This window comes from Rhinopithecus roxellana, chromosome 8, assembly GCF_007565055.1.
Source record: "Rhinopithecus roxellana isolate Shanxi Qingling chromosome 8, ASM756505v1, whole genome shotgun sequence".
NCBI classification, from domain to species: Eukaryota; Metazoa; Chordata; class Mammalia; order Primates; family Cercopithecidae; genus Rhinopithecus; species Rhinopithecus roxellana.
The window spans coordinates 41758153-41776959 of record NC_044556.1 but is presented as its reverse complement, the minus strand read 5'-3'; the positions used below and the strand labels follow the sequence as shown (position 1 = coordinate 41776959).

The window sequence follows — 18807 nt, the reverse complement described above, 5'->3', positions numbered from 1 at the left end:
CCAGCACTTTGGGAGGCTGAGGTGGGCAAATTGCTTGAACTCAGGAGTTTGAGACTAGCCTGAGCAACATGGTGAAACCCCATCTTTATCAAAACTACAAAAAAATTAGCCAGGTGTGGTGGTGCATGCCTGTGGTCCCAGCTACTTGGGAGGCTGAAGTGGAAGAATCACTTGAGCCTAGGAGGCAGAGGCTGCAGTGAGCCAAGATTGCACTACTGCACTTGAGCCTCGGCAGCACAATGAGACCCCCATCTCAAAAAAATAGAAAAAAAATAAAAAATAAGAAAGAAAAGAAAAGAAGTGTTTCCTTGCATTAGAGCAAGCAGTTACTGTGGGTGAACCAAAATCTGTAACACTGTCTTTCATGGGGTAGGGAGTAGCTGAAATCCCTACTTAGTATCTTTAGTCTTAACAACTTTACTGAATTCTGGCTATATATACACAGTTTAGGGGTCAGTTACCTGGATATGTGGCTTGAGTTTATATGCAAAATTTGCAGTTTCCCCTATTAGCATTTTATCCCTCACTTTCCTGCTGCCGTAGCTGTCCTGAAACATGGCCCTTAAATAATCAGTAAGATTCAAGGTTTCTAAGTGCTTACTTGTACTGCTAACTGGGACCTGGCCACAGACAAAGAGCTATACAAGTGGGAAATGCAACCAGTGTGCTTCTCTTCTTCTAATTACTGATTTTTCTTCAGTTTGTGCCTGCTTTTGATTGCTCTCCAGTGATTTAGGATTGCTATGTTTTAAATTTGTCCGGTTGATGAATTTTTTTTATTTTTATTTTTTTTTTGAGAGTCTTGCTCTGTTGCCCAGGCTGGAGTGGAGTGGCATGATCTCAGCTCTCTGCAACCTCTGCCTCCCAGGTTCAAGTGATTCTCGTGCCTCAGCCTCTTGAGGAGCCAGGACTACAGGCATGCACCATTACGTCCAGCTAATTTTTGTATTTTTAGTGAAGATGGGGTTTTACCATGTTGGCCAGGCTGGTCTTGAATTCCTGACCTCAGGTGATCCATCGGCCTCGGCCTCCCAAAGTGCTGGGATTACAGGTGGATAATTGTTATTCCCGGGAGGGTGAGCCTGATATAATCTACTCTTTCAATAACAAAAGTAGAATTCCTAGTCTTTTTTTTTTCTTTCTTTCTTTTTTTTTTTTGAGATGGAGTCTCACTCTTGTCACCCATGCTGGAGTGCAATGGCGTGATCTTGAACTCCTGGATTCAAGTGATCCACCCACCTCAGCCTCCCAAAGTGCTGGGATTACAAGTGTGAGCCACCACGCCCAGCCTAGTTCTTATTTTCAAAGCCTATTTATCACAAGCAGATTTTAAATTTGCTGAGAGCCTGCTTCCACTGCTATGATCTCATTAGTAAATACAAAAGACTCCTTCAAAAGAGCTTTGGCACTAATTCTAGAGAATAAGGAACTTACTCTTACCTTCATTAAGTAAACACACGTAAAGTTTATGTAGCTGAGAATTAAACCTTGTAACTCCATGTTGTAGTTAAATCTGTCTACAGCCACCCAACACAGAATAATTCAAGCAAACTAATCTTTACTGAAGAACTTGTTTCTGTCTGCTGATTAAAAAACTGCTGGTACTGAACTCTCTCACGGAGAAAAGGGGATTAGCTAATCAGAATATAAACAAGAGCTCCACAGTCAAGAGGGTCAAGAGAATCATAGTTGAAAAAAACACTACAAGACATAGAATCAACATCAAGTATACAATTAAGGTGCTCCTGGTTTCATACTATGTGTTTAATGAACCCCTTTAAAGCAATTTTGTTTAAACAAACCGAATATATGAAGAAAACCTTCATCTACATTCAATATTTTATCCTAATTTCTTCTTTTCTTTTCTTTTTTTTTGAGACAGAGTCTCACTCTGTTGTCTGGGCTGGAGTGCAGTGGCGTGATCTCTGCTCACTGCAAGCTCCGCCTCCCGGGTTCACGCCATTCTCCTGCCTTAGTCTCCTGAGTAGCTGGGACTACAGGCGCCCGCCACCATGGCCAGCTAATTTTTTGTACTTTTTAGTAGAGATGGGGTTTCACTGTGTTAGCCAGGATGGTCTCGATCTCTGACCTTGTGATCTGCCTGCCTAGGCCTCCCAAAGTGTTGGGATTACAGGCGTGAGCCACTGTGCCCAGCCTTCTCCTTTTCTTTCATTTGTATGGCAAATATTTGATAAAATTCTATTATGTACCAAGTACTGAGAAATCTAGGGAGAGTAAGAAAGACAATGATCCTGTATTACCGGAGATTATAATCTAATGGAGGAGACAGATAAATAAATAACATTGTAATTACAGATATAGAGAGTGATGTTACCTATAACAAAGAGCCTCTTTTGGTGAGATAATCAGGAAAATTATTTTAAAGAAAATGGTATTGAAGCTGATACTGACATTAAGATCATCCTTAAAAGAGTAGCAGAAACCAACCATGGGAAGACTCTGAAAAAGAGCTTCTCAGTCAATGGGAATAACAAGCATAATGACCCTCTGGTGGGAAAAATCTTGCTATGTTCTAGAAACTGAAAGAAGGCCAGTATGATACAATATAGTGAATAAGATTGAGATGGGAATGAATAAATGGAGAGAGATGGGGTAATCAGGAACGAGATCATTCAAGTCAAGAAGTTTGCTTTTTAATCTGATGGTAAGCCATGCAAAGGTTTTAAGTATGATCTAGGTTAGGTTAAAAAATAATTTCTGTTTTTACTGAGTAGAGGCTGGGCCACATGGAAACACGACTGGAAATAGATCTGTTAGACGGCCATTGCAGCAGCCTGAAGAAAAGATACTATTGTCACAGACTTGAGAGATAGCAATGGGATTTGGAGAGAAGTAGGATATATTTCAGGGATAGAAACACAACAGAACTTGGAGATGAACTGGATAAGGGACAGAAAAAAAATGGGAGGAACTTAGAATGACTTCTTGGTACCTTTTACTTATCTGATAAGCTCAATAATAGGGTCCTAGAAGGTACTACAATCCAAATGCTAAACAAAGCCTTGACATTTTTGCCAAGAATGAACAGTAGAATAAATATCACTCCATTTTCAAGCAGATACTCAGTAAAAGCAGTGGGGCCTCTTTCTCTGATCATATGTGTGTATAAATCATATGTTTTTGAACGTGGAAAGTATTTGACACTGAACGGCTAACTACTTGGTTTTTCCTAGATGACATACCTAGGGAAACAAAAGGTACAGACATAGTGTTATTTATTTAATTTTTTTTAGAGATAGGATTTCTCTCTGTGAACTCAGGCTAGAGTGCAGTGGCAGGATCACGACTCACCACAGCCTTAACCTCCTAGGCTTGGGTGATCCTCTCACCTCAGCCTCCAGAGTGGCTGGGATTACAGACCTGTGCCACCACACCCAGCTAACTTTCTTATTTTTTGTAGAGACAGAGGGTCACCAAGTTGCCCAGGCCATCAACTCCGGGGCTCAAGCAATCCACCTGCCTTGGCCTCCCAAAGTGCTAGGATTATAGACATGAGCCACCATGCCTGGCCCAGTGTTATTTATTAAGGCTCCAGTGAACAAGATTTATGCCACTGTGAACCCCTGACTATCAAACAGTGTACAAAATTCTTCAGAGTAGGGCTAGGCGTGGTGGCTCAAGCATGTAATCCCAGCACTTTGGGAGGCCGAGACTGGTGGATCACGAGGTCAGGAGATCGAGACCATCCTGGCTAACACGGTGAAACCCTGTCTCTACTAAAAAATACAAAAAACTAGCTGGGCGAGGTGGCGGGCGCCTGTAGTCCCAGCTACTCAGGAGCCTGAGGCAGGAAAATGGCGTAAACCCGGGAGGCGGAGCTTGCAGTGAGCTGAGATCCGGCCACTGCACTCCAGCCTGGGCGACAGAGCGAGACTCTGTCTCAAAAAAAAAAAAAAAAAAAAAATTCTTCAGAGTAAGTTTAAGTAAAATGGTAAAGAAGAGCTTGATCCCACTGGAGAAACAGAAATAATAACAAGATTAAAAAGACATTTCCCTCAAACCCAGGAAATACTGTTTCTTCTCAGTAATATATTGTGTGGACTCAGTACTTACCAACATGAATGGGCGCTGGGAATAATCCATATTCATGCTCTCCTGGAGTATATTCCAGCTTCTCTTTCTTTAATTGGATCAATCGACTCTTTGGGCTGTGATAAAAAAAGAATGGGAAACAGTCAGAGGCAAAGAAATTTCTTCCTGTAGTCAAATACAGATAACAGATCATTCTATGAGGAGAGGGTACCAAGTACATTGAAAAATTAAAAAAAAAATCTTTACTTCTGAAATTGTCTTTAAGAAAGAGGCTCTTGGCTGGGCATGGGGGTTCATGCCTGTAATCCCAACACTTTGGGAAGCTGAGGTGGGAGGACTGCCTGAGCCCAGGAATCTGAGACTGGCCTGGGTAACAAGTGAGACCCTGTCTCTATTTTTAAAAAAAAAGAAAGAAAAGAAAGAGGCTCTTTTATTTTCTCCGACAGTTTTGGAGAAGGAACACAAATTTTAGATCTGATTACAATGACTGCCTTATATTTGGTTACTTTATATCAATACTGTGAAGTAGGTAAGCGGAAAGATGCTGTATAAGACTGAGCGACTTGCCTTGATTTTAGTAGTTGGGAAGGAGATTTAAGCTTCAAAACCTCAGTTTCTTGCTCAACATCTACTCACTATATTATTCTCTTGCTTTTATTCCACCATGTCTCTCTAGGCTTGTGTCTTCTACTCATATTATTGGTTTTTTTCCTAAAGTTTAAAATGAGATCTCAAGAGATTTCATAAATATATAAAGGGGGAAAAACAGAAGGAAAACAAAAAAGAAAAATGAGAAAAAAGGGCCTTAGAAGAGCCTCATTTAATTAAGACTATATTTTAGCTTAAAGCTCTACTTAATTCTTTTTTTTTTTTTTTCCCAGATGGAGTTTTGCTCGTCACCCAGGCTGGAGTGCAATGACATGATCTCAGCTCACTGCAACCTCCGTCTCCCAGGTTTAAGCAGTTCTCCTGCCTTAGCTTCCCAAGTAGCAGGGATTATAGGCATGTGTCACCACGCCTGGCTAATTTTTGTATTTTTTTTTTTTTTTAATTTTTGTATTTTTAGTAGAGATGGCGTTTCACCCTGTTGGTCAGGCTGGTCTTGAACTCCTGACCTCAGGTGATCCATCCGCCTCGGCCTCCCAAAGTGCTGGGATTACAGGCGTGAGCCACTGTGCCCAGCCTGAAGTTCCAGTGAATAAGGCAAAGCTGATACATTTCTTTCCTCTAATAAAATTATAACACACTGACTTTTGCCAGGCGTGGTGGCTCACGCTTGTAATCCCAGCACTATGGGAGGCCGAGGCGGGTGGATTATGAAGTCAGGAGTTTGAGACCGGCCTGGCCAACACAGTAAAACCCCATCTCTACTAAAAATATAAAAACTAGCTGGGCGTGGTGGCAGGTGCCTGTAATCCCAGCTACTTGGGAGACTAAGGCAGGAGAATCGCTTGAACCCGGGAGGCGGAGGTTGCAGTCAGCTGAGATTGTGCCACTGTATTCCAGCCCAGGCGACAGAGCTAGACACCGTCTCAAAAAAAAAAAAAAAAAAAAAAAAAAAAGCTGGGTGTGATAGTGCATGCCTTTGGTCCCAGCTACTCGGGAGGCTGAAGTGAAAGGATCACTTGAGCCCGGGGTGGGGCAGAGGCTACAGTAAGCCCAGATAGCACACTGCATTCCAGCCTGAGTGACAGAGCCAGACCCTGTCGGGGAGGAAAAAAAAAAAAAAAAAGCAAGCATGGTAACAAAAGGCAATGCATGATCATGGATTATATCCTGAATCAATGTAAGAAAGATTGCCGGCCAGACACGGTGGCTCATGGCTGTAATCCCAGCAGTTTGGGAGGCCAAGGCGGGTGGATTACCTGAGGTCAGGAGTTCAAGACCAGCCTGGCCAACATGGAGAAATCCCATCGCTACTAAAAATACAAAAATTACCTGGGTGTGGGGGCGCACACTTGTAATCCCAGCTACTCAAGAGGCTGAGGCTGGAGAATCACTTGAATCCGGGAGGTGGAGGTTGCAGTGAGCTGAGATTGCGCCATTGTACTATAGCCTAGGCAACAAGAGCGAAACTCCGTCTCAGAAAAAAAAAAAAAAGAAAAAGAAAGACTGCCATCATAAAAGACATTATGAAGACAATCTTTATTTATTTATTTTTTTCTTGAGACAGAGTCTCACTCTGTTGCCCAGGTTGGAGTGCAGTGGCATGATCTTGGTTCACTGCAACTCTGCCTCCCAGGTTCAAATAATTCTTGTGCCTCAGCCTCCCGAGTAGCTGGGATTACAGGTGCCAACTACTGGGATTACACCATGCCTGGCTAGTTTTTGTATTTTTAGTAGAGACAGGATTTTATCACGTTGGCCAGGCTGGTCTCGAACTCCTGACCTCAGGTGATCCGCCTGCCTCAGCTCCCAAAGTGCTGGGATTACAGGCGTGAGCCATGGCACCTGGCCAGTTTATCTTGATAATTCATAAAAACAGGTAATAAACATGATGTGCTTTAGGAAAATATTAAATGATTTTTAATTTACTCTCATAAATTTATTATGATTAATATTTAAACAAGTATAAAATTATTTAGTACCAAATAACTAGAGGAAAAATAGGATCAAAATCATACTGACAGGGAAAGAAAAACTGTCTTGGATTTAAAACAAAGTTCCAGTAAAAACAATATACTGCTATGATCTGAGTCTATTAATATAAATCTAGGACTATAACATAGATGCACTTAAACACAGCATAACTGACACAAATGTAGATATATGTAAAAGCACTTTATAAACAGCAAAGGAGAATACAAACATAACTTAACAGATGTAATAAATGTTGCTCATAGAAACTGTTCTGGATAGAAATATAAAGTCATTTGTCATTTGATAGTGATACATTCTGACAAATGCTGTGTGAACATCATAGAATATACTTACACAAACCTAGATGGTACAGCTTATAGGTCCTAGGCTACAAACCTGTTTAGCATTTAACTGTACTGAATACTGCAGGCAGTTGTAACACAATGGTAAGTATTTGTGTATCTAAACATTTCTAAACATAGGAAAGACAGAGTAAAAATATGGTGGTAAACGATAAAAAAGGGTACACTTTATAGTACAGAGTACTTACCATGAATGGACCTTGCAGGACTGGAAGTTGCTCTGGGTGAGTCAGTGAGTGTGTGGTGAATGAATATGAAAGCCTAGGAAATTACTATACATTGTACAAAAAAATGTACAAAAAAGCCAAAATGCTAGGAAAGCTATGACATCACTAGGTAATAGGAATTTTTCTTTGCTTTTTTGAGACAGGGTCTCATTCGGTTTCCCAGGGTAGAGTGCAGTAGTGAGATCTCAGCTCACTGCAGCTGCAGCCTCAACCTCCCAGACTCAAGTGAACCTTTTGCCTCAGCCTCCTTACCCTCTGAGTAACTGGAACTACAGGTGCATGCTACCACGAAGGGATAGGATTTTTTTTTTTTTTTTTGTAGACACGGTGTTTCACCACGTTGCCCAGGCTGGTCTTCAACTCCTGGGCTCAAGCGACTTGCCTGCCTTGGCCTCCCAAAGTGCTAGGATTACAGGTGTGAGCCACTGTGCCTAGCCTATAAACTTTTCAGGACAAAATTTGGCACTTAATCCATTTTGAAATGTCTATCTTGGGTAAATATGAAATTGATGAACCAAAATAATTTCCTCATATTTGTTACCACATGAGAGGGCAGATCCATTTAAATCTCTTTAAGGAGATTTTAAGTCATAGATAATTTAGTAATTATACATAGAAAATGCTGCTGAGTCCTACAAGGCATCCAAGTTGAACGAAGGGTGGCCCTAGCCATAAGAAGCTTACAATTTGGTGTGAAAACAAGTACGTATGCAGATACCTAAATTACCTCTCAGAATGTGATAAAACTTTGAGGCTGGAAGCAGTGGCTCACGTATGTAATCCCAGCACTTTGGGAAGTTGAGGCAGGCAGATTACCTGAGGTCGGGAGTTAGAGACCAGACTGGCCAACATGGCTAAACCGTATCTCTACTAAAAATACAAAAATTAGCCAGGCGTGGTGGCACCTGTAATTCCAGCTACTTGGGAGGTTGAGGCATGAGAACTGCTTGAACACAGGAGACAAAGGTTGCAGTGAGCCGAGATCGCACCACCGCACTCTAGCCTGGGTGATAAAGTGAGGTTGTCCCACCCCAACCCCCTGACCCAAAAAAAAATGTGATAAAACTCATGACACTACTTACTAGGAGAAGATACTAAGTTCTACAAAGGGAGAAAGAAAAGTAATTGTAATTAGGAAAGAATTAAGAAAACTCATTTGAAAAGATAAATGGGATTTTGACAATGAAAAGTGAAGTAGGGAAGGTAGTTCATACTACACAGAGCAGACATCTAGGATAAACCCCAGGAGGAAAGTGTAGGATGGAGGAAGTAAGGAAAATGATCAGATGTGGCTAAAGGAACAATTATTTGAGGACTATGACTGGACAAATAACTAGAAAAATAGGTTATACAAGATGAGGGTGGGACTTAAATATTATGCAATGATTCTGCAGGAAGTAACAAGGTTTCAAAGGAATCTGGGCAGGGAATAATGACCCCAATGAGGACATATGCTGGGCATGGTGGCTCACACCTGTAATCCCAACACTTTGAGAGGCTGAGGCGGGCAAATCATGAGGTCAGGAGATCGAGACCATCCTGGTTAACATGGTGAAACCCCGTTTCTACTAAAAATACAAAAATTCAGCTGGGTGTGGTGGCACGCACCTCTAGTCCCAATTACTTGGGAGGCTGAGGCAGGAGAATCACTTGAATCTGGGAGGCAGAGGTTGTAGTGAGCTGAGATCGCACCACTGCAATCCAGCCTGGGCAAGAGTGAGACTCCGTCTCAAAAAAAAAAAAACAAAAAACAAAAAACAAAAAAAGAGGACATATTACTTCTAAAGAGGAAGAGTCTTAGAGGATTAATTTTTCCAAGGTCACAATATAGTGACTGTGGAGTAAGACATTAAATAGTATTTTGAATGCATACTTCATGTATAGAAAGCATTTTACCACTGATAACTGAGTACCAGGTACTATTTATCATTGCCATTTTAAAGCTGAGGACACTGAGGATCTAGGGTTGCCCAAATCAGTAACTTGCCCAAATTCATATAACTAGTAACGGATGAAGCTAGGATTTTATAAATTCTATAGCCACAAATGACAATTCTATTCTACATTCCACTGGCAGTTAAACTTTTTTGAAAATACTGTTTTCATAAATTACCTTTCTAAAGATGTTAACATTTCTCTCAAAACAATCTATCAACCAATGTACAGTCTACTTTCTGGAACAGATTTACTTTGCTAATTTTACTTAGATAAACATAAATTTACATATTTCAGCATAATCAACTATTTACAGGGAGAGACGGTCCAGACCCACACAAAAGATAAATTAAGATCATACCAGCGTTTGTTGGGTGTGTTGGCTCATGCCTGTAATCCCAGCACTTTGGGAGGCTGAGTCAGGCAGATCACTCGAGGCAAGGAGTTTGAGACCAGTCTTGGCCAAGAAGGTGAAACCCCGTCTTTACTAAAAATACAAAAATTAGCAGGGCGTAGTGGTGTATGCCTCTAATCCTAGCTACTCATGAGGCTGAGGCATGAGAATCGTTTGAACCAGGGAGGTGGAGGTTGCAGTGAGCTGAGATCGTGCCACTGCACGCCAGTCTGGGTGACAGAGTGAGACTGTCTCAAAAAAAAAAAAAAAATTGTTAAAAAAGATTACCAGTGGGCCGAGCGCGGTGGCTCAAGCCTGTAATCCCAGCACTTTGGGAGGCCGAGATGGGCGGATCACGAGGTCAGGAGATTGAGACCATCCACAAGGTCAGGAGATTGAGACCATCCTGGCTAACACGGTGAAACCCCGTCTCTACTAAAAAATACAAAAATCTAGCCGGGCGAGGTGGCGGGCGCCTGTAGTCCCAGCCACTCGGGAGGTTGAGACAGGAGAATGGCGTGAACCCAGGAGGCGGAGCTTGCAGTGAGCTGAGATCCGGCCACTGCACTCCAGCCTGGGTGACAGAGCAAGACTCCATCTCAAAAAAAAAAAAAAAAAAAAAAGATTACCAGTGGCCGGGTGTGGTGGCTCACACCTGTAATCCTAGCACTTTGGGAGGCTGAGGCGGGCGGATGACTTGAGGTCAGGAGTTCAAAACCAGCGCAGCCAACATGGTGAAACCATGTCTCTATTAAAAATACGAAAATTCAGAGTCTCAAAGAAGCAGATTCTCTCTATTGAAGACTTGAAGAAACAAGCCACCAACCATGAATTACACAACTGCAAAGAAATGAGTTTTACCTACATCCATGTGAGTCTGGAAAACAGCCCCAGCCTCAGATGGTACCTTGATTCCAGCCTTATGAAACACAGAACAGAGGATCTGACTAAGCCAGAACTAAACTACAATTCTAGGGAATCTGTGAGATAATAAATGGATGATATTTAAGCTGCTAAATTTGTAATAATTTCTTCAACAGCAATATAAAATTAATACACATGTGTGCATGTACATTTTTTTCATTCCATGGTACTGAAAGGGGCTAGAAGCATGGCATCATAGCAAGAACAAATACCCTAGTAGCAAAAAGCACATGAAAAATTCAGATTTTGACTTCTAAATAATAATCCTCACTAAAAGAAACCAAAGCTCCTTGAGGGAAATAGTTGATTCCAGATGCAGGCCAAAGAAAGAACAAGTAAAGTCTGATAAACAACAGCAGAAAAGTAAACCAAAACAAAAAAGTAAATCCTCACTAAGCCAAACAGCAGAAAGCAGGGAAGTGCTCAAAGATGAGTAATCTGAAGACACGTATAAAGGAAACAGTGGCCAGTTTAAAGGGGCTCCTGTGGTAAAATCAGAGAATTTTGAGTAGTTTCTTATAAAATGCTAATAGATAATAATATATTCAATTTTATGCCAAGCATGATAGCTTATGCCTCCTAGCACTTTGGGAGGCTGAGGCAGAAGGGCTTCTTGAGCCCAGGAGTTGGAGTCAAGCCTGGGCAACATAGGGAGACCCTGTCTCTGGAGAAGAACAAACAAACAAACAAAACCACCCAAACAAACAAACAAAAAATTCATGTGTCTATATGGTATTCAAACAAAACAAAACAAAACAAGAAAGTTTATGCAGAAAAAAAAAAGAGAAGCTCATCTTCACCAGAAAATGTCAGCTAAAAAATCAAGAAATAATGGAATTAGAAAATTTTCTGTTTTTTCTCTTTCTTCTTTTTTTTTTTTTGAGACAGAGTCTTGCTCTGTTGCCCAGGCTGGAGTTTAGTGGTGCAATCTCAGCTCACTACAACCTCTGCTTCCTGGGTTCAAGTGATCTCCTGCCTCAGCCGCCCAAATAGCTGGGACTACAGGTGCATGCCACCAGGCCTGGCTAATTTTTGCATTTTTGGTAGAGACGGGGTTTCACCATGTCGGCCAGGGTGGTCTTGAACTCCTGACCTCAGTTGATCTGCCTCCCAAAGTTCTGGGATTACAGGGGTGAGCAACCACACCCGGCAAAAATTGTCATTTTTCAACCATCAATGTAATCACTAACTTAGAAAAAAAAAATTAATGGATGATTAAATGTTAGATTAAAAAAACTGATAGAGAACAAGCCATAGCCTAAATATCAACCCATGGTTTATGTACCAATTACAATGGAAAAAAATGTATCTTTACAATGAAAAGATTTGGTGGATACCACCTTAACTAAATAATTAAACATGGCACCATCAACTCTGGGACAATAAGTGGGATGCAAAAAGAAGTATAAAGTATCACATATATAATATTCCTGCTATAATTTTTAAATTTTAGTTTTATTTATTTTTATTTTTGTAGAGACTGGAACTCACTATGTTGCCCAGGCTGGTCTTGAACCCCAGGCCTCAAGTGATCCTCCAGCCTCAGCCTCCCAAAATGTTGAGATTACAGGCATAAGCCATCTCTCCCAGACTTCTGCCAAGACTTTTTTAAACCTAAATCTAATCATGAAGATAGGATCAAAGAAATCCAAAATGAAGGGCATTCTAAAAGATAACAAAGGCCTGAGTTTTTTTTTTTTTTTTTTTTTTTTTTAGACGGAGTCTCACTCTGTCGCCCAGGCTGGAGTGCAGTGGTGCTATCTTGGCTCACTGCAAGCTCCGCCTCCCTGGTTCACGCCATTCTCCTGTCTCAACCTCCCGAGTAGCTGGGACTACAGTCGTCCGCCATCACGCCCGGCTCATTTTTTGTATTTTTAGTAGAGACGGAGTTTCACCATGTTAGCTAGCATGGTCTCGATCTCCTCACCTCACGATCTGCCCACCTCGGCCTCCCATAGTGCTGGGATTACAGGCATGAGCCGCCACGCCTGGCCAAGCCTGAGCTCTTAAAAAATGGCCAGGCATGGTGGCTCAGACCTGTAATCCCAGCACTTTGGGAAGCTGGGGCGGGCGGATCACTTGAGGTCAGGAGTTTGAGACCAGCCTGGTCAATATAGTGAAACTCCGTCTCTACTAAAAATACAAAAATTAGCCAAGCATGGTGGTGGGCACCTGTAATCTCAGCTACTCGGGAGGCTGAGACAGGAGAATTGCTTGAACTCCATCATAAAACAACAACAAAAAAAGTTTATATTATTTTCTCTTTCTTTTTTTGAGACAGCGTTTCAAAAAAACACTTTGTCACTTAGGCTGGAATGCAGTGGCACGAACACAACTCACTGCAGTCTCGGACCCCTGGGCTCAAGTGATCTGCTCACTTCAGTCTCACAAGTAGCTGGGACTACAGGTGTGCACCACCACTCCTGGTGTATTTTTATTTTATTTATTTATTTATTTATTTATTTATGAGGCAGAGGTTTGCTCTGTCACCCAGGCTGGACTGCAATGGCGCAATCTCAGCTCACTGCAACCTCTGCCTCCGGGGTTCAAAGGATTCTTCTGCCTCAGCCTCCCAAGTAGCTGGGATTACAGGCACCTGCCACCATGCCCAGGTAATTTTTGTATTTTTAGCAGAGACAGGGTTTCGTCATGTTGGTCTGACCGGTCTTGAACTCCTGACCTCAAGTAGTCCACCTGCCTTGGCCTCCCAAAGTGTTAGGATTACAGGCGTGAGCCACTGCGCCTGGCCTGAATTCTTAAATTTTTAGTAGAGACAAGGTCTTACTATGTTGCCCAGGTTGGTCTTGAACTCCTGGGCTCAAGCAATCCTCCAGCTCCAGCCTCCCAAAGTGCTGGGATTACAGACATGAGCGATTGCACCTGGCCCACTTCATTTTTATTCTATTGTATGATATTACAATAGTAGATACATGTCAGTATACATTTGTCAAAACCCATAGAATGTATACCACCAAGAGTGAACCCTAAAGTAACTACAGACTTTGGGTAATAATGGTATGTCAATGTAGGTACATGGATCATAACATATGTATCACAACAGTGTGGTGCAATAGTCGCAGGTTGTGTGTATGAAGAACAGGGTGCATATGAAAACTCTGTACTTTCCACTCAATTTTGCTGTGAAACTGAAACTGCTCTAAACATAAGTTTATTACTAAAACTGCTAATGACAAAATAGCCAGCCCACAATAATATCCTGGCTTCACATCTTCCAAGAATGCATACATATACTAAACTGAACAACGTTCTTAAAAATGCTTAAAGAATAAACTGTTTTCTTCCTACTTATTTCTGTGAGAGGAAGAGCTAGTTCTAACATAAATAAAGTGATATTTCAGTCCATTTTCAGATCAAATATTTTGTATGACCACAGACACTTACAAATCACTGATATAAGAAATCAAATTATGTCAAAAGATCACAATCTTCCATTTTTAAATCTTTAATCAAGAAAAAGCACAAAAGTAAAAAACAGAAGTGTGGTGTTATGACATATATAAATATAAATATATATATATATATTGGCTTTCATCCATGATTCCTGGCTCTTAACTCCCATAGTCCCTGTTACAATGTTGGGGCACTTTAAGTCTCGGGAGCGGGCCTCAGGAGATACAATCTCTCTCTGACCTTCTCCTGTCTTCCTTTTACCTAACCTAAGGCAGGACTCTAATTTGATTGTGGGCCAAGAAAACCCTCATTCCAGAGACGGTCCTGCCCCATACCCTAGAGAAAGGAATGTGACACAGAGAGGTCAAGAAGTCTAGACAGGACATGCTGGGTTTATATTCTGTACATTTTGTCCAATCACATTTCTACATGGCTGTCAATGATACCTATGAAGCCTCCATAAAAAATCAAAAAGAGGCCAGACACAGTGGCTCACACCCATAATCCCAACACTTTGGGAGGCCGAGAAAGCTGGATCACCTGAGGTCAGGAGTTCGAGACCAGCCTGGCCAAATCCCATCTTTACTAAAAATATAACGATTAGGCAGCGTGTGGTGGCTCACACCTGAAATCCTAGCACTTTGGGAAGCCGAGGTGGGTGGACTGACTGAGTTTAGGAGTTCGCGACCAGACTGGGTAACACGGTTGTAGGGAAAAGAAAGAAAGATCAGACTGTTACTCTGTCTAGTAGAAAGGGAAGACATAAGAAATTCCATTTTGACCTGTACCTTGAAAAATTGCTTTGCTGAGATGCTGTTAATTTGTAACTGCCCCAGCCACAACCTTGTGCTTACAGAAACATGTGTTGTATGGAATCAAGGTTTAAGGGCTCTAGGGCTGTGCAGGACATGCCTTGTTAACAAAAGGTTTACAAGCAGTATGCTTGGTAAAAGTCATCGCCATTCTCTAGTCTCAATAAACCAGGGGCACAACGCACTGCGAAAAGCCGCAGGGACCTCTGCCTTGGAAAGCCAGGTATTGTCCAAGGTTTCTCCCGATGTGATAGTCTGAAATATGGCCTCGTGGGATGAGAAAGACCTGACCATCCCCCAGACCGACACCCATAATGCGTCTGTGCTGAGGTGGATTAGTAAAAGAGGAAAGCCTCTTGCAGTTGAGATAGAGGAAGGCCACTGTCTCCTTCCTGCCCCTGGGAACTGAATGTCTTGGTATAAAACCTGATTGCACATTTGTTCAATTCTGAGATAGGAGAAAAACTGCCCTATCGGGAGGCGAGACATGTTGGCAGCAGTGCTGCCTTGTTATTCTTTACTCCGCTGAGATGTTTGGGCAGAGAGAGACATAAATCTGGCCTACGTGCACATCCAGGCATAGTACCTTCCCTTGAACTTAATTATGACATAGATTCTTTTGCTCACATGTTTTCTTGCTGACTTTCTCCCTATTATCACCCTGCTCTCCTACCACATTCCTCTTGCTGAGATAATGAATATAATAATCAATAAAAACTGAGGGCACTCAGAGACCAGTGCCGGTGCAGGTCCTTGGTATGCTGAGTGCCAGTCTCCTGGGCCCACTGTTGTTTCTCCATACTTTGTCTCTGTGTTTTATTTCTTTTCTCAGTCTCTCACCCCACCTGACGAGTTACACCCACAGGTGTGGAGGGGCAGGCCACCCCTTCACACGGTGAAACCCCATCTCTACTAAAATACAAAAAATTAGCCAGGCAAGGCGACGTGTGCCTGTAGTCCCAGCTACTCGGGAGGCTGAGGCAGGAGAATTGCTTGAACCTGGGAGGCAGAGGTTGCAGTGAGCCGAGATGGTGCCACTGCACTCCAGCCTGGGCGACAGAGCACGACTCCATCTTAAAAAAAATAAATAAATAAATTAGCTGGGCATGCTGACAGGTGCCTGTAATCCCAGTTACTCCGAAGGCTGAGGCAGGAGAATCACTTGAACCTGGGAGGCAGAGGCTGCAGTGAGCCAAGATCGTACCATTGCACTCCAGCCTGGTTAACAAGAGTGAAACTCCATCTCAAAAAAACAAACAAAAACACAAAAAACAAAACTCAAAAAGAAAGGTTCAGAGAGTTTCTGGATAGCTGAACATGTGGAGGTTCCTGGAGGGGGTGCGCCTAAGGAGGGAATGAAAGCTCCATGCTCCTTCCCCAATGTATGTCTTCATCTATATCTTCTGCAATATCCTTTATAACAAACCAGTAAATGGAAGTACATGTTTCCTTGAGTTTTGTGAGCCATTTCAGCAAATTAGTCAAACCCAACTTGAAGCTGGTTGGTCAGAAGTTCTGGAGAGCCAGAGTTGTGACTAGTCTAAGGGAGGGTGGCAGTCTTGGGAACTGAGCACCCAACCAATAGGATCTGACACTATATCCAGGAAAACAGTGTCAGAATTGAATTGGAGGACACTCAGCTGGTGACTATTGCTTGATGTATGGGAAAACCCTCATACCTTTAGTTACAGAAGTCTTCTGTGTTTTGTTTTCTTTTTTTAATTTTATTTTAAAAAAGTTTTTTTTAAAACCAGCAGTTTGCTCTTACAGACTTCTTTGTTGATGGTTATTGTGATGTGACAGCAGAGGAAAAACACAGTCTGAGAGGTTTTCCCTAAGCAAGAAATAAAACTTGAGTTTTATTTAGCAGAAAAGTTGATAATTATATTTCTGCTCTAGCAGACTCTGTTCCAAAATTATGACTGAATTAGATGTGTCCCAAAGTGTATTTCCACTTTCTCATTTCTGCTGACAGAATGTTGATTTTTTTTTTTCCTTAACAGCTATTATCACCTAGAGTAATGACCATTATTTCCACAACCTGTCTTATGGCTAAAGTGTGGCTATGCAATTTAAATTGTACCCTAAAAATTTATATAAATGTGGGTTTGAAGTCTTCTTACAAAGAAGGAGCATGGGCTGGGCACGGTGGCTCACGCCTGTAATCCCAGCACTCTGGGAGGCCAAGGAGGGCGGATCACCTAAGGTCAGGAATTCAAGACCAGTCTGGCCAACATGGTGAAACTCTGTCTCTACTAAAAATACAAAGAATTAGCTGGGCATGGTGGCAGGCACCTGTAATCCCAGCTACTCGGGAGGTTGAGGCAGGAGAATCGCGTGAACCTGGAAGGCAGAGGTTGCAGTGAGCTGAGATCCCGCCATTGCACTCCAGCCTGGGCAACAAAAGTGAAACTCCATCTCAAAAAACAAACAAACCAGAAAACAAAAAACAAAGAAGGAGCATGCTTTTCCTCCTCTTTTCTGTCTGTAACAAACATAGCATGGCTGGACTGTAGTAGCTATCATGGAACACGAAGCAATCTTAGGAATGCATAATTAGTACTGAGATAGAAGGAAAAAAAGGAGCCTCGGTCCCTGAAGACATTGTGAAGGTACCATTATGAACTCTGAACTACGTACTTCACAACTTCTGTTAAATTAAAAAAATAGTTAAGTGCCTATCTTTTTAAAGTCTTGGTTGTTTGAGATGATTTATTATTATTATAATTAGTTAAACTTAAGCTTCATTAGTAAAATGTTTTCATGACCTAAGAAGCACGTACAGAGTATAAAAATTTTGTGATACCTACCTCAGTGACAAATGAATAAAAATCTTTTAAATGCAAAATAAAGTGGCATGGTTTACATGTCAATTACTTTACCACCACCAAATGAGATGTATCTCTAAAATCTAAGGTTTCTTCTTTCAATCTTACTCGTCTTTTTGTCTAAATTCAGATATTCATGACTTTTTGATAGAAACTGAGAGAGATTTTGCCACTAGTCATTCATTCCATTTATTTTCCACCCTGCTACTGGAGTTATCTTAAATAAACCTACGCCTTTCATATCCATCCCCCCAAACTCATTTTTGATTTCCTATAGCAAAATGGCATAAAAATTTTTTTTTTTGGAAATGAGTTTCGCTCCTGTTGCCCAGGCTGGAGTGCAATGGTGTGATCTCAGCTCACCACAACCTCTGCCTCCCGGGTTCAAGCGATTCTCCTGCCTCAGCCTCCCAAGTAGCTGGGATTACAGGCATGTGCCACCACACCCGGCTAATTTTGTATTTTTAGTAGAAATGGGGTTTCTCTATGTTGGTCAGGCTGGACTCAAACTCCCAACCTCAGGTGATCCACCCACCTCGGCCTCCCAAAGTGCTGGGATTACAGGCATGAGCCACCGCTCCCATCCAAAACAAAATATCTTAAAGTTAACTAAACATCTCAAAGTCCATGGTTATATGTCCCTTATCATATAATGCTTATTTACCATAGCGCCACTACATTTCAGAGCCCTAAACTTTCCAAGTTGTTTTGATATGTGAAAACTCTGTATCCTAGGATGTGCCTTTTTACACGCTGTTCTGACTAGAATATCCTTCTCCATCTGGTAAACTACTACCAAACCTCTAAATCCTAACTCAACCAGAAAATATTTCTTAATTGATAATAATTTGCTATCCCTTTGATGCTTTAAAAATTCTCAGAGTGCTTATTAAGTTGTAATCTGCCAAGATAATATGAAGTTCTTAAAAGCAAGGCAAATATTTTATTCATCTGACAAAATTCATGGAACACAGCGTCCAATCAATAAAAAATAAAGTCACCAATATAAAAAATGAAGTCGCCAATATCATTTTAGTTAGAGCCATTTTTTGCTTAAGTTAATAAGCATCATTAGGGCTGGGCGCTGTGGCTCATGCCTGTAATCCCAAGCACTTTGGGAGGCTGAGGCAGGTGGATCATGAGGTCAGGAGACCTAGACCATCCTGGCTAACATGGTGAAACCCCATCTGTATTAAAAATACAAAAAATTAGCTGGGTGTGGTGGCAGGGCCTGTAGTCCCAGCTACTCAGGAGGCTGAGGCAGGAGAATGGTGTGAACCC

General features: G+C 41.8%; 1 protein-coding gene across 5 annotated transcripts in view; it reads right to left on the bottom strand.

Moving 5' to 3' along the window:
* Positions 1 to 18807, bottom strand: part of ASH1L (ASH1 like histone lysine methyltransferase) — a 226326-nt gene that overhangs the window by 59097 nt on the left and 148422 nt on the right. For all 5 annotated transcript variants that reach the window (XM_030937140.1, XM_030937139.1, XM_030937143.1 and 2 more), the window contains one exon: positions 4075 to 4169. In XM_030937140.1, the coding sequence (XP_030793000.1) occupies positions 4075 to 4169 (95 nt within the window). The remainder of the gene's footprint in view (positions 1 to 4074; positions 4170 to 18807) is intronic.